This window comes from Urocampus carinirostris, chromosome 6 (genome assembly GCF_059441175.1).
Source record: "Urocampus carinirostris isolate Australia breed hairy pipefish chromosome 6, RoL_Ucar_1.0, whole genome shotgun sequence".
NCBI classification, from domain to species: Eukaryota; Metazoa; Chordata; class Actinopteri; order Syngnathiformes; family Syngnathidae; genus Urocampus; species Urocampus carinirostris.
The window spans coordinates 3,979,915-3,995,876 of NC_142354.1; the positions used below are offsets into that span (position 1 = coordinate 3,979,915).

General features: G+C 39.7%; 1 protein-coding gene across 2 annotated transcripts in view; it reads left to right on the forward strand.

Annotated features, from left to right (window-relative positions):
* The window catches only part of pcif1 (phosphorylated CTD interacting factor 1), a 56,576-nt gene that overhangs the window by 11,371 nt on the left and 29,243 nt on the right, over positions 1–15,962 (forward strand). Inside the window, exons 2-10 of one of the 2 annotated variants that reach the window (XM_088337514.1) lie at positions 91–210; positions 325–486; positions 2,462–2,586; positions 8,090–8,215; positions 8,284–8,426; positions 9,795–9,949; positions 10,364–10,511; positions 10,587–10,670; positions 11,620–11,719. In XM_088337514.1, coding sequence (XP_088193640.1) covers positions 363–486; positions 2,462–2,586; positions 8,090–8,215; positions 8,284–8,426; positions 9,795–9,949; positions 10,364–10,511; positions 10,587–10,670; positions 11,620–11,719 — 1,005 coding nt within the window. In that variant the 5' untranslated portion in view covers positions 91–210; positions 325–362. The remainder of the gene's footprint in view (positions 1–90; positions 211–324; positions 487–2,461; positions 2,587–8,089; positions 8,216–8,283; positions 8,427–9,794; positions 9,950–10,363; positions 10,512–10,586; positions 10,671–11,619; positions 11,720–15,962) is intronic. The other variant, XM_088337515.1, reaches the window with a different exon arrangement.

A 15,962-nucleotide genomic window follows, 5' to 3' on the forward strand; every position in this document is an offset into this window, starting at 1 on the left:
GACTTAAAATCAAAGTTACTGCAACTTTAAATGAACGTTCACACATAAAAAGTTTCCAGCACAATTTTTGTTTTATTTCTTTGCCTGTAGTCTTTTGCATGCGCAAACTGGACGAGCTAATGCTGGTGGTAAGCCGTCACAAGCCCTGAGCAGTCTCTAGTGGTGTCCTCTGGGACTGCTCGTGAACTGGATTTTTCTTCGTATAGTGAGGTAGATTTTTTTTGTTTAAAGAAAACTCTTATACCGAAATTCTCAAAAGTTGCTCGTATAAGAGGTACCCCTGTAGTTGCTTTGTGTATTTTGATGGTGGTGTCCTTGTTTCAGCATCAGTTTGATCGATGCGCTTCTGACAAGCAGCAGAAATGTCAAATGAGAGCCAGGCACCGCTGAAGGCGGAGGCGGCCGTAGTGCATTCTCCCAGTGCTTCAGCCGCCATGCACGGCCCACCTCTCTCGCCTTCCACCGCTAAACCACCTGAACTGCCAGGTACAACACACAGCCTTCTCACTCACTGTCCTGTTTTTCTGTCAATTTCACATTCCTTCATCAATCTGTCTGTCTTAGCAATGTGTCTCTCTCTTGTGCTCTCTCTTGCTCTCTCTCGCTTTCTCTGTCTTTCTGTCTCTCTCTATCCGTGTGTGTGTGTGTTCGAATTGTTTTCAATGTTAATGCATTTTGAAGACAGCACTTGCCTCTGTCATCATCGAAGGAACACCAGCGCCCTTGCAAGCCAATCGACTTATTAAGTTTTGGTTAGTCACAGAGGTTATGAGTGTATTATGCAAAGTTTTTGCAGTTTTTGTGGAGGATGCAAAGGTGTGGCTGGTGGGTGCGGTAATGGTACAACAAAGGTAAAGCAGCGAAAAAGAGGTAGACCAGCCCTCGATTAGCAGCTCTCCGTGTGTAACGGGACGATCAAAGTTGTCCGCAGCCAGCCGAAAACATGCATTAAGCAGCCAGGCTATCTGGGAACCAACATAGAAAAGCAGCAACGCACTGGGTATCTGTATATTGTATTCTTTTGGCTTTATTATTGTATTGTTCTCAGCTCAGGGATGCTGCTGGAAATGTGAATTTCCCTTAGGGGATGAATAAAGTATCTATCTATCTATCTATCTTATCTATGGAAACAAATGGAGAGACCGCAAGTAATAAACAGACCAAGAAACACTGCAAAACTAGTGCTTACGCCTGTCTAGCTGATCAAAAAACACGCAGTGAGCTGCCAGGCTGACCGGGAACCAACAACGAAAAACTGGCGGGCGATAAACGCGAAGCTAGCTGGGAATAAACCAAGGAACCCAGTACAAGTGGTGCTAACGGCAGGATAGCCAGCCAAACACGCGGTGGGTGGCCAACAAGCGCCAAATGCCAGCAAACAGAACAGGAAAGCCTTCGGCAGTCCCTACGCTAACGGGAAGCTAGCTGGACAAAATTATACCAAGCAAGACACAAACAAAAAGCCACAATCGCCTACCTAAAAGGGGGCGCAGGCAAACGAGGAACACACTATTTGACGACAGGTAAACCTAGCCCACACAGCTTGTGGAGGTCAAAAGGGACCGGGTAACTGTCTGGTTCAACCCAACACTTGTAACAAAAACCTGTATACAAAAAGGACACAGAAAATTGTGTATAGTATACTTGCAAGGGAAGCGAACGGAAAACTGCTTTTGGTTACAGTTCCTCTAACTCACTCCAAAGCAGCCTTCCCTCACCTTGCCTTTTATTCAGAAAAGGAACACCCTAGTTACAAGGTGGTTTCGACTGCTAGACAGAAGAATGCATTTGAAGGTTAAATTTCCAGTTGAAACCAGTTTTTGTACAAACACTTCTTATTTGAATTGTGACTGATTAACTCTCTTTAGCAATACTCAAGAAAAGATCCTTAGCTTTTCGGGTCAAATCTGTAACTTATTCACACCATTGGTTCTCTCTAGAGTGCAGTGGAAAACTTTAGCTTGTGAGAACATCCTATTTCGTAAGCACAATATTTCAAGCAAACATATAACACAAATGAATGATAGTAAAATTGAATAACTTATGTACATTATTCCAACAGTAACCAAAGTCTCAATTTGTCAAAGGAGAAATGAGTGGTATGCAATCGCTGTTCACTACAATAGCTGTCTGTTTCGGAGGTCGCCTCACCTGTTGTGTTAATGGGATTTGCCATTCTGAAAGGGTTGTGTTCCCTAAAATATGTCCCACTGCTCTACAGCAAACAAACCAGATGGGTCAACTCTGAGAGTACATTTCCTTAATCCCCGGATGCGTGCAATTTTTTTCAACAGATTTTGCCTAATCGAAAAAAAATCTGTTAGCGCCTTTAACATCAATCTGTCTTTCAGTTGCTATCTGTTGCACTCGGCTATGCTTCTTTCAGCTGTCACATTCACACCTGTCTGCCCCTTGTCACTGTCAAAGTGTCACCCTTCTAACACCAGTTTACCATCTGCAGATGAGCTGATCCAGGCTGGATGGTCTAAGTGCTGGTCTCGGCGGGAGAACCGTCCGTATTACTTCAACAGGTTTACCAATCAAAGCCTGTGGGAGGTGCCTGTGTTGGGCCAGCATGACGTTATTGTAAGTGGCCATGGTGCTGCCTGTTTATAAGAGCTATTGTCAAAATCTTTGACAATCCTACCTAAGTATTTAGACTATTGCCTATCATAGGTTGACCGTTTATCGGGCGGTCCGATTATCTGCACCAGTGTTTAGGAATTTGACGTTTATCAGCATCAGCTTTTCTTTGCCGTTTATTAAATCACAGATACAGTCGCCCGAGACTTTTTCTCTTGCTCCTACAAACCCTCTCCCTTCCTTCCCTCCTCGCCACCCATCCCGCACCTTTTGATTGGATAAGCCTCTAAGGCCAGAGCCCTTAAAGTCGGAACATTAGAGCAATAGCTCTGCTACCTCGCCCTGACATGCCTGTGTTGGGGATATAAAAGTATGATTGCGATTAAGAGATAACTAACTTGTTGGCTAACTTGTTCCAGAAAGGAACGTTCGTGGAGACTGATATATACCGTATTTTCCGTACTATAAGGCGCACCTTAAAGTCTTAATTTTTTTCAAAAGCTGACCATGCGCCTTATAATACAGTGCGCCTTATTTATGGCTCAACATTAAATCGCAAGGTCTTGCAACTTACGCAACAGCCGCCGTCTCGATTTCCCCCCGAACGTGGAGTAGTCCGCGGTGTATGCTGGGATTTAAATACCGGCGTTTCATTGGCTAACCAATGTGTCAATCATCATTTGAATCGATCACTATTGGCTAAAGTTATTCGGAGCCTCGGATAGGCTAGAGGGCCAAAACAAACCCTGCAATTGGCCAAAAAAGATGTGTCAATCATCCGTTAAATCGATCGCTATTGGCTGAAGTTATACGGAGCCTCGGATTGGCTAGAGGGCCAAAACAAACACTGCAATTGGCCAAAAAAGATGTGTCAATCATCCGTTAAATCGATCGCTATTGGCTGAAGTTATACGGAGCCTCGGATTGGCTAGAGGGCCAAAACAAACACTGCAATTGGCCGAGTTTAGCAATGGCGTAGCAAGCTTAGCAAGCTTGCTAAAGTACGCCATAAAGAAACATGTTTCATTAGTCTGTATTTGAAAATATTTTCCTCTCCTGGATTTACTACACTCACGGTTGTAAGAAGACCATGATTGCGTATCATTATTGAACGTGAGAACTTAGGTGAGCTATGCGGCTTTATATTTTCCCGGTATCTTGTTTTAGAACGATCTTGATGTTGCTGTGATGAGTTGAGTGAGTTAAACTCAATTCCAAGTGTTTATTGTCATATGCACAGTAAAGTTGTGAGCGAAAAAGAAAATAGAAACATAGAAATGTTTGGCATTTCTTGAATCCCAAGACTTCAACCTTCCGAATGATATTTGAAATGACGCATTTAAGTGACATCGTACGGACACCGCATCTGCACGTGTCTACGACACGTATTTGCTTCTTTGCAAGCTTTGGGAATGTTAAGGGGGTAATCAGTTTGACTGAATCATCTGACTGTTTTGTCGACGTTCCCATTGTAGCGCCTTATAATCCGGTGCGCCTTATCTATGGAAGATATAGGACCAAAAACTATTTTTTGGGGGTGCGCCCTATAACCCGGTGCGCCCTATAGTGCGGAAAATACGGTAAGCTTTTATTTTAGAATTAGCTCGTCAATCCGGTGTGTTTGTGACTAAGAGCAGAAGAAGCACACTAAAGTATAAGGGATTAGCTCTCTTACCTTAATATTAGTTTGTCAACCTGACTCTAAAACAGGGGTGCCCACTAGAGGTAAGATCGGGCCAAAAAAAAGAACCCGAGCCCGACGCAGGCCCGAGGGGTATTAAACCCGACCCGGACCGAGCCCGACTAATTAACTGGATTTGCTGGCCCGGCCCGAAAGGGGCCCGAAATTACATATTTTATTTATAAGGAGGGGTGATTTATGATAACAAATTAAACTCTGCCTTTTGTTACAACATCTAGGCCTAAGTTAAATAAAACTGTATAAACATTTACATCTTTTATATTTCTGTGTCTGCACTGCAGATGTTACATTAAGCGACAATCTGTCATTGACGTTTTTTTTTTTTGAGGTAGCGAAAACATTTAAGGGCGTCCGTCATTTTGACGACTTGATCATTGGGCCATAATCCACAGCAGCAGTAGTAGTACGTCCTTAAGATTTTAGCGCAGCACTTTCATTGAGGGGGTGTTGACGTGTTGTGCCCTTTTCCGACTCCTATGCAAATTCCCCCCCCCTGATCGTATTCTATATAAAACGCTTATTAAAACAATAAAGCGAGCTAATTATAATAATTGGGAGATCCTAGTCTATATAACGCGTTTATTTAAACAATAAAGCGTGATTTTATTCTGCAAATTGCGTTTTTTAACGCGGATGAAAATGTCACCAACGTCAATGTACGCTTCCGACAAAAGCGATCGTATTCTATATAAAACGCTTATTAAAACAATAAAGCGAGCTAATTATAACAATTGGGAGATCCTAGTCTATATAACGCGTTTATTTAAACAATAAAGCGCGATCGTATTCTACAAATTGCGTTTTTTAACGCGGATGAAAATGTCACCATGCCAGCATGCTCTGGCTCCGTTAAAAGCAATTACAGCTCCTTCTCCGTTTTATCCAAATTATTTATTTTATAACAAGTATTCCTTGGTCTAGTATCCATACATAGTTTAAGTATATATTTTTAATGAACATATATTTATAATTATTAATTAATTAAAAAAAAAAAAAAAAAAAGCAGGACCGGACCCGACCCGACCCGACCGTATGACTGACATTTCAGGCCCGACCCGGCCCGAAATTGCCTCGGGCTCGGGCCATAAATCTTAGGTCTAGTGCCCACACGTTTTCATTCGACAGCTTCATAAAATTTCCTTGCACTTTTTGTTTTGAGTTAATTTAAGTCATGTTGGTTGTTGACATTTTTGGGGGTTGGTTATTGTACCACCTAACCACTATGGGGCACCATTTACTGTGGTGTGTTATGGGCAAATACAGCCTGTTGGCGCCCATCTATCTCCAGACCAGCAAAATTGTATTTATTGAAAAATAAATAAATCTGAGAGATATTTATTCAAATTGCTGCTAACCCTAATTTTATTTCCTGCATGGTTAATTTTCTATTTCAGTGAAAGATTTGTCATCTAAATGAGTTACTGTAAAAGGTTTCAGGGACTTATTAAAGTATTATTGAAGTTTGTCACAATTACTCTTTATTTCTTTTTCATTATTCAAAATTTCTTGCGCCATTTTAACAGGGTTTTACAGCAGACAAATATCTGCTCCAAAAATCCGTTATCGGCCTCCTCTAATAATCTGTATCTGTATCGGCCCTAAAAAACTCATATCCCTATGTCTGTTGGATGTAGGGGCATTTAATATACCGTCAATTCCGGACGACAAGCGGCTACTATTTTTCTTTATTTATTTTTATTTTATTTTTTTAACGCTTCAGTTTTAACAACAGTGCATCTTATTTATTTTTTTTTTCCATAGTGGCAAAACATTTTGCCCAGTTACAGTAAACTAATAAAACGAGTAAGTAGTTCACCGAAATACAATTTAAATTTCATGATTAATTTCAACTTCAGTCCTTGTAAATCAGTCACTTTACTGACCCTCAGCAACATGGAAAATGCTAAAAAAAAAAAAAAAGTGTATAATGCAGTGTTTAAGTGAAAACCGACAGGGTTGGGTAGGGTTACTTTGACTGGATTACTTTCCATTACTTTTGGATTACTCAAATACCAAATATGCTAATAAAAGACAAAAGAAACTAAATACAGTGGGACCTCGCTACTTCGCGGTTCCACGTTCTCGGGTTCAGAGCTTCGCAGGTCTGAAAAATAATAGTAATAAAATGAAATCATTTTTTTTTTTTAAATAATTCAAAAATGCTTATTTTATTTTATTTTTTTTTTATTTTTTTTTTAGCATTTTTGATGGGGAGTCACTACTTCGTGGTTCCACTTTCGCGGGTTCAGAGCTTCGCAGGTCTAAAAAAATAACAATAATAAAATAAAATAATTTTTAAAAAATGTTTTTTTTTAAGCATTTTTGAAGGAGCGTCGCTACTTCGTGGTTCCTCGTTTGCGGGTTCAGAGCTTCGCAGGTTAAAAAAATAACAATAATAAAATAAAATAGTCCCCCCAAATTTTTTTTCTTTTTTTAAGCATTTTTGAAGGGGCGTCGCTACTTCGTGGTTCCATGTTCGCGGGTTCAGAGCTTTGCAGGTCTAAAAAATAACAATAATAAAATAAAATATGTATATTTTTTTTATTCTTTTTTTTAAGCATTTTTGAAGGGGCGTCACTACTTCTTGGTTCCACGTTCGCGGGTTCAGAGCTTCGCAGGTCTAAAAATTAACAATAATAAAATAAAATTATCCCCCAAAAAGTTTCTTTTTTTAAGCATTTTTGAAGGGGCGTCGCTACTTCGCGGATTTTCACTTTTCGCGGGGGATTTTAGTCCCCATTAACCGCGATAACCGAGGGATTACTGTATGAATAAAATTATGACTCACAACACGTGGTAAGCTTTCTCTCCTGGCTTTGATCACTTTGTCAAAACTAACGTAAAATGCGACAGAAACAAAATGAAAATAAATCCAAACAGCCAGCTTTCCAACATCATTTTTGCCGTTCCATGTAATCCGTTACTCCCCAAGCCTGCAACAAAATTTAGTAATTTTATTCATATTTAGTTTCTTTTGTCTTTTATTAGCATATTTGGTATTGGACTAATCCAAAAGTAATTAAAAGTAATCCAGATAAAGTAACCCTACCCAACCTTGAAAATCGATCACCCTGGCCGTCAAAGAAGGAGCAAAACAGGGTACTTTTTTCAATCTTGACTACGTACTCACAATATTTTAACTGGCAAGTTTCCTTTAATCCTCAAGGAACTATAACCAGCAAATACAACTTGGTCCAGTGCTGTGGCAACCACATATGACAACACAATAATACAACTTTTACGTCTGGGTTGCAGTCGGGTACTATTCTCAGTGGGGTATATTACTCAGGTTTTACAGGATGCAGATCTTATTCGCATTTCCTTCCGGTGCAGTAGTAAAAATATGCTTGTCTTTGTAATCATCATCTGGAATGGTCACATGATTAGAAAACGTATGAACAACTCTGAGCACAACTGAAAATGACGCAGCTCAAAATGGCTTCAAGTGTGCAGGCTCATGGCGCCATTGGTGTTTTGCAGCCAAAAATGTCACCAAATTTCCCACACTGTTGGCTCTGGGCGCGTGCTAGGCTTACAGTGTAAGAAATTGTCTTAAATTAGTTCCTTTTTATTACTGTTCAAGCCTGCAGCCATAAATCAGGTGCTGCTTGTACAAGGACAAAATTGAGTTATGTTTCTAAATTTGAGCATGCATCCTTTAATCATGTCCACTCTGTAGTCCGGAATTTATGATAATTACAAATGATGCACAAGTTTTTTTTATTCATCAATGATTTTTTTGTGTGTGTGCGCATGTGTGGTGTGCCCGTGCGTGATATGCCCGCGTCTGTGATATGCGTGCAGTCAGATCCTTTAGGCCTTAATGCCACTCCAGCAGGGGGTTCTGATGGAAACCTAGGTAACGGACCAAGAAAAAGGCAGAGCTCTGAGGAGCAGGCAGCCGGAACCAACAGCCTTAAAAGGGCCAAGGTTTGTGTAATGCTTTTGTCTTTCGTAGGCAGCAAACCGAGTAAACTGCAACATGTATGTCTCATTAGGCCGAGCCAACCACGCCCATTTCGCCCAACACGCCTGCCACCAAATCTTGGAGCACTACGTCAGACGACAAACAAGGTGCGGCGCCGCCGCCAACCACGCCAGTCACACCAAGCCCTGTGCCTGCTCCCTATAAACCGGCCATGTAAGTCTAATATTCCTTATTATTTTTTTGTTTGTTTGTGGCTTTTTATTTAACAAAAGGAAACAATGAACCATTTGTACAAAAACAGCTGTTCAATACAATATTAAAACACGTGCCCAAGGGGTTGTAAGCTAAAGCCTAAACTTTGAAATTTCCTGTCGTTTTTCCATTCTTTTCCCCGCAGGGAAGACGTATTCAAAGTCAAAACAAGAAAATAACCTTACCCCACAAAGGAAAATTGGAAACATAGAAATGACATTTTGAACGTATAATAGAATTGCTTGTGACTCCTAAGGCATACAATACCCAAATACACTCTTCATATTTTAAACTTATTTGGTATCTAAAATAACGTATTGTTTATTATTATTCTGAAAATATATGTCAATAAGGGACATACTTAAGGCCATAGTCTAAATTGTTCCCAAAATGGTTTCCTTTTTGGCTGGCACAATGGCTTTTCAAAGTTGTGCAATAATATATGACCTTGATTCCATTGACATGATGATTGTCTGCTCTGTAATGAAATAACTTTAGAATATTTTGGGGGAAGTTGGTGCTTACTTGCTTTGTATACTAATAATGGGGATTTAGGTTATATCTTCAAAATTTTCCCTAGGATTTTATAAACGGTTTGTTTTTATGTTCTCTATAGCCAGTGTTATGCATAATCCCAAAAGCTTTCTTCTGTTATGAAATCAGTGATTCTATGTCGCTCCTATATGTATTTCCCCAATTATCTATAAAATAACTTGAATAAAAATAAATTGTTCATTATATCAAGGTTTTTCTGGTCAAATAGGTCTGAGTTTTATTATAACTGTGATGGTCTTTGACAATTTGGAGTGTATTCTATTATCATTGGGTCTTCAGCTAATGACGATCTAATGTTGTCAGATTACCAACCCCTAGTCTAAAGATCTACTCCTAAATCTAATATCCATAAGACTGTGCAATATTGTTATCAAAGGGACTCCCTTCGCTTACTGACACGGACTTCCTGTTTGCTTTGTGTCTTTTATTCAGTTTCATGATAATCCGAAATGTGGGGAAAAACTTGTTTGCACTGCACCAAATCACACACTGCAGGCGTTCTTTGACACAAGTAATAATGTAAATTATTTTTGATTTATTTCGGCAGCGGCTCTAACGATCACTTTAAACTAATCATTGTCATAAATAAAATCCCAGCCATGACTAATGTTATGTTAAGTTTTGAAGGTCACTCACAACCATTTATTGCTATTAGCCGCCTCATAATCACTACGTGGGTAACTGTTATTTTTTGGATTGTCGAATGTGTACATGAGTGTTTATTCTATGATTCACATGTGGGGTTTAATCATTTTTTTTGTTGCAATTCTGCAGCATCTACTGGGATTTGGACATCCAGACTAACGCAGTCATCAGAGAACACCCCCCCTCCAAACACTTGCCCCCTCACCCTGAGATTGAGCTGCAGAGAGCTCAGCATGTCACCAAACTCCGGCAACACTACCACGAGCTTTGTCACCAGAGAGAAGGTACACCAAAACACATGCACAGACGAAAATGGTATTTCCAAATTCTTAACCTCCGTATACCTGGCGTCCACAGTCAGACTAAATTATACTTACCACAACACATGCAGGGAAAAACAAACAAAAAGCTGCAGGCATAAGCAAGCAAGGAACGCAGGCTGTAAATATGCAGCAGGTAAACTTACTCCACACAGCTTGTGGAGGTCGAAGCATGCAACTCTGACTAAACAGTCACAGGGCCCTCAGTGATTGGGTAGGCAAAGTTCTAAGTCCTCCAAGGAGAATGCACTAAAGTAGGGTTCAGTGAATGCGCATATGTAACTTGTTGGGTTCCTGTAGCTCCCACTGGGTTACGAACCACTGTTCTATATGCTGGCGTGAGTTGATGTCTGTATTCATATATGACTGTGTCGCCAGGCATTGACCCGCCTCGGGAGTCATTTAACCGCTGGTTGCTGGAGAGAAAAGTGATGGACAAAGGTTTGGACCCTATGTTGCCAAGCGACTGTGAGCCTGTCATCTCGCCGTCCATGTTCAGAGAAGTCATGAATGACATCCCCATCAGGTTAGTTTGTGTCGGCCTAACAAAAACCATGATAACAATCTAATGTGATGACACTGTGGCTGTGATTTGCTTTAGGCTGTCTCGCATTAAATACAAGGAGGAAGCCCGCAAGCTTCTCTTCAAATATGCTGAAGCAGCAAAGAAAATGATCGACTCTAGGCAAGTGCTGCTTCCTCCTCCCAGCTGCTTTGTTGTTCTATTGTTTTGTTTAACAGGTTAAACGTGCAATAAGGATCGACCATTGTGGGGTTTTCACGGCCAATTCCGATTATTAGTATTAAGTTGAGGCCGATAACCTATATTCTGAGCCGATATTCAATTGTTGTAAAAGTTTAAAAAGTGTCGCAAGAAATGTTTGATATTGTAAAAGAAACAAAGGATATGTTATATATTCTAATATAACCTTAATTGCTTCTTGAAAGTCTTTACAGTAAATTAGTATTTCAACACAACTTACTTGAATAATCTTTCACTTAAAAAAACTAATTATAAATAAATTTAGGCTTAGCAGCAACTCGTACTAACGTAAATAAAAACTTAAATAGCTCTCAGATTTTTTTTGCAATAGATGAAACGTCAGTACAACCAAAATGACTTAAATTAAATTAAAACTAAAAGTGCATCGAAATTTCAAAAGAGCTCGCCAATTGACAAGTGTGGGCACTCCTGTTTTAGAGCCAGATTGATGAACTAATGTGGTAACGGCTTATCACTTGGATTTCCACTTTAGCATGCTTTTTATTCTCTCACTCAATCTCAGACATGCTTGTTTGACGAACTATATCAGTCTCCACCTCAATATGCTTACCTAAAATAAGTAAGCTACACTTTTTACGCTATCTTAATGACACACACGCTTTTCTATCACAGACTTTATCTCAACATTATCAGCGTTCTTGATTCACAGGCATGTCTCAGGAGTTAGCAGAGCTTCTATTGTTTACCCAGCTCTGACAATATTCTTCTTGCTTTAGTGGCCCTGCCCCTGGTCGCTTATACAATCAGAAGGGATGGCGTGGGTAGTGCCCGAGACAGAGGGAGAGCCTCAGCTGCCTCTGAGCTCAAGTAATCGGCTGGCCCAGTAATCTGTCAACATTTTCCTTTGTAGGAACGCCAGCCCTGAGAGCAGGAAAGTGGTCAAGTGGAATGCCGAAGACACCATGAACTGGTTACGGAGGGACCACTCGGCCAGCAAAGAAGACTACATGGTACGTACAAGTGCACACCAGACGCGCTTCTTTTTTTGCTCTTTCTGTCCTTTCTCAACTCTCTTCTCTACCTATCTTGCTCTCACTTACCCTCACCCTTAATAACCCTCTGGCTTGAATTCTCTTTTGAGTTTACTTGCTCCAAATTCTTTATCAATGTTTGTCATGTCATCTCTTTTTCAAGCCTGGTGGCATCTCTCTATGATGAGTATGGCTCCTTTTAGAGCGCCCCCTACAAGGACTTATACTTTTTTAAACTGTTTACGATACAGTGGTACCTCATTATACAAACACCTCTAAACTAGAATATCAGTATGAGTTTTATTTGCAACAAAAACCTTTTCGCTATACAAAGGAAAACTCTGTTCACGAGCAGTCTAAGAGGCTACCACTAGAGACTGCTCGGAATCCCTTGCCTCTCATGAATGCTTACTGCCAGCATCAGCTCGTCCAGTTTGTGCATGTAAACTACTACAGGCAACTAAACAAAAAATAATTGTAGTAAGTGCTTACATATCATCAACAGTCTTGATCTCATTCCTGTCAGCCTCCCCCTAATTGCTCTCTCTATTAATGATTGCAAATGCTCCGTGTTATGAGATAACAAACCTAACAAACACAACGTGGCAACTATTTACTCACACCAAGACACTTAAGTTGAATACTTGGACAATATTTGTAATCTACGATGACGTTGTCGTCTGCTACCAGTAACAAAGACAATCCGGTTTAGAGGCGAAATGGGCAAGATGAGATTGGTCTTTTATGAATTTTAATATTGTTATATGGCGTACACAATTTGAAATGATCGCAAAATGTATCAAATTTAAGAAACTGGGTATATGTTGACAAGTATAAAATCACAGTCACACTTTCTTGCAAAAGTACAACAAAAAACAATCCGGGGTATGTTAACATTCATGATCTAAAGCTATCGATATGATGATACTTGGTAAAACATTAACATCCACCTTGCGGTATTTCTACATCGTGATTCTGTGCACCAAGTCGTACGCTAAAATAAACAGGAAATCCTACATGACTTGGAAAACTTGCATTTTGAGAACTGAATTCACATTTTTGGCCCAGATTCTGACTTCCCATTGCTTGGAGACATCAGAATTTTACCACACTGTTTCGCCATACACACCGATGAAGCACGACGATTCTTCCAATATGCTTCTGATAAATTCTATTATTCAAAGAAGAACTACAGTCAATAATTCACAGAGCTGCTTTTTACTTGACCTTTATTTTGTTTGCATATTTCAGTCCAGATTTTGGTCATGTTGATAAAAAAGATATCTTGTCAGACAAAACATTGAGTGAAAAATCCTTTGAACACAGGTGAATTTCGTTGCCAAAGGATTAAAGTACATTTTGACTAATTATTGACTAAACAATTCCATTAATTTGAATTGATCCCGTAAACTACAAAGTTTTTGATCCGTGTCTGGAATGTTGATTGTAATTGTTCATCAGTATGGGTAAAAAAAAACCTGAAAAATCCAAGTCTCGTACTGTGCGTGTTTTTTTTTTTTTTTTTGTCCTTATGATATTTTGTTGTTTTTGTTATGCCGTGTCATCATTTGTGAAGAATAGGGAAATAATCTGAGGTTTGTGCTGAGGTTTTTGATGATAAACATGATAGGTCCTATCCTTGAACCAAAAAAAAACATGAAAAAAGGAACTACCGTATTTTCCGCACTATAGGGCGCACCGGGTTATAGGGCGCACCCCCAAAAAATAGTTTTTGGTCCTATATCTTCCATAGATAAGGAGCACCGGATTATAAGGCGCTACAATGGGAACGTCGACAAAACAGTCAGATGATTCAGTCAAACTGATTACCCCCTTAACATTCCCAAAGCTTGCAAAGAAGCAAATACGTGTCGTAGACACGTGCAGATGCGGTGTCCGTACGATGTCACTTAAATGCGTCATTTCAAATATCATTCGGAAGGTTGAAGTCTTGGGATTCAAGAAATGCCAAACATTTCTATGTTTCTATTTTCTTTTTCGCTCACAACTTTACTGTGCATATGACAATAAACACTTGGAATTGAGTTTAATTCACTCAACTCATCACAGCAACATCAAGATCGTTCTAAAACAAGATACCGGGAAAATATAAAGCCGCATGACTCACCTAAGTTCTCACGTTCAATAATGATACGCAATCATGGTCTTCTTACAATCGTGAGTGAAGTAAATCCAGGAGAGTAGAATATTTACAAATACAGACTAATGAAACATGTTTCTTTATGGCGTACTTTAGCAAGCTTGCTACGCCATTGCTAAACTCGGCCGATTGCAGGGTTTGTTTTGGCCATCTAGCCAATCCGAGGCTCCGAATAACTTCAGCCAATAGCGATCGATTTAACGGATGATTGACACATTGGTTAGCCAATGAAACGCCGGTATATAAATCCCAGCATACACCGCGGACTTGCTACGCCATTGCTAAACTCGGCCGATTGCAGGGTTTGTTTTGGCCATCTAGCCAATCCGAGGCTCCGAATAACTTCAGCCAATAGTGATCGATTCAAATGATGATTGACACATTGGTTAGCCAATGAAACCCCGGTATATAAATCCCAGCATAAACCGCGGACTACTCCACGTTCGGGGTAAAATCGAGTCGGCGGCTGTTGAGTAAGTTGCGAGACCTTGCGAATTCAATATTGAGCCACATATAAGGCGCACTGTGTTATAAGGCGCATGGTCAGCTTTTGAAAAAAATTCAGACTTTTAGGTGCGCCTTATAGTGCGGAAAATACGGTAATCCAACATGAGAGCAATGTTCAATTGTTTACATTTGCTCAGGTCCTTGATTCTCTGGTGTTTTTACTTGTCAGGTAGAGGTAAATATCTTGAAATTTGCCATCCAGATGCTCTTGGTTCAATTTTTTTATCCCCCCTTTTGTAGTGACTTTTGGGAGGATTTCAGGATTTCCTTTGGTAAGATTCTCTTTAATTTAATTTCTGGAAACCTACCTGGTTAAATTTCATTCAGGCCCTGTCGTCTGCTTTCCTTGCTTGGTACATTTTCGGTTATTAGTTGATATTATAAAGGGAGTGAAGAAAGTAGTTAAATTCAGATCAAGTGTGAGAATTGTCTTTTCTTATGAGCAAAGTTTGTACAGGAGCTTGAAATTCTTGAAAATGCTTGAATTTTAATGTTGCGTTTTCAAGGTTTGAAAAGTGCCTGAATTTTATGCAAAGTTCTTGTAAATGCTTGAAATCGTTGACATGTTTCCAGGCAGTTTGACTTCATAGACCACGTATAAAATGAGGAAAAAAAGAAATCAGGTCTGCTAAGAAAATGACTTTGACACGCCTGCTATGGTGGCTTTGCTTTGCCATTGCATTTCTTCTTCCCTTGTGACTAACGGCAGCTCATATTAGTTTATAGGGCGTTGTCATCTAAAAATTCATTGCCCCCTACGCGTTGCGCCAAAAAGGGCAGGTAAAGGGACTAGATCCCTGAACTGGAAGATTGACTTTGAAAGTGCTTGAATAGTGCTTGAATTTGGCCATGAAAAAGATGCACGAGACTCCAGAAGTAAAATCATTCGCTTTTATTTTAATTCTTGTTCTTTCTCTGTCTCTTACTCCACTGTTTGTCTTGTTTTTATAGTCTCTCATTTTTCTCACTCTCGCTCGCTCTTTACTCTCTCCTCTGCCTGTGTCTTATTCTCTTCTGCATAATGACTGGCTCCTCCCACAGTCTGATAGGTTTGTCATTTTCCAAAAAATCAACAATTTTGGAAGTACATGGATTTTTCTTGTCTCTTTTTCGCTTTGTTTTCTTCTTGTGCATTGTCTTAATCTGCCATCCTCATTAGAGGTTCTGTAAAATTTTGTTGAGAAACTCCAGCTCATCTCTGTAAAAAAATGTTACTTTATACCTACCCATGCAGAAAAAAGAATTGGTAAGTCAATAGACTGTTTCTTTGTGCCCCTGAACCAATAGCAAGGTAGGGAGGGAATCAGATAACCTAATGTCATGGAATTACAAGACACTTGGACTCTAAATGCTCCCCCAACTTTTAAATCCTGTGTGGTATAATTTTCTTTTGCCATTTCTACAAAGGGGAGAAAGTAATATTCCGACGATTCACCAAATGCCAAAACTGATATGCTCAAAATTGGAACATATTACAATACTATTTATATTACATTATAAGGTAATAGTGAGGTCATTTGACAGTTCATCATCTAAAAAAGTATTAGGAACCCA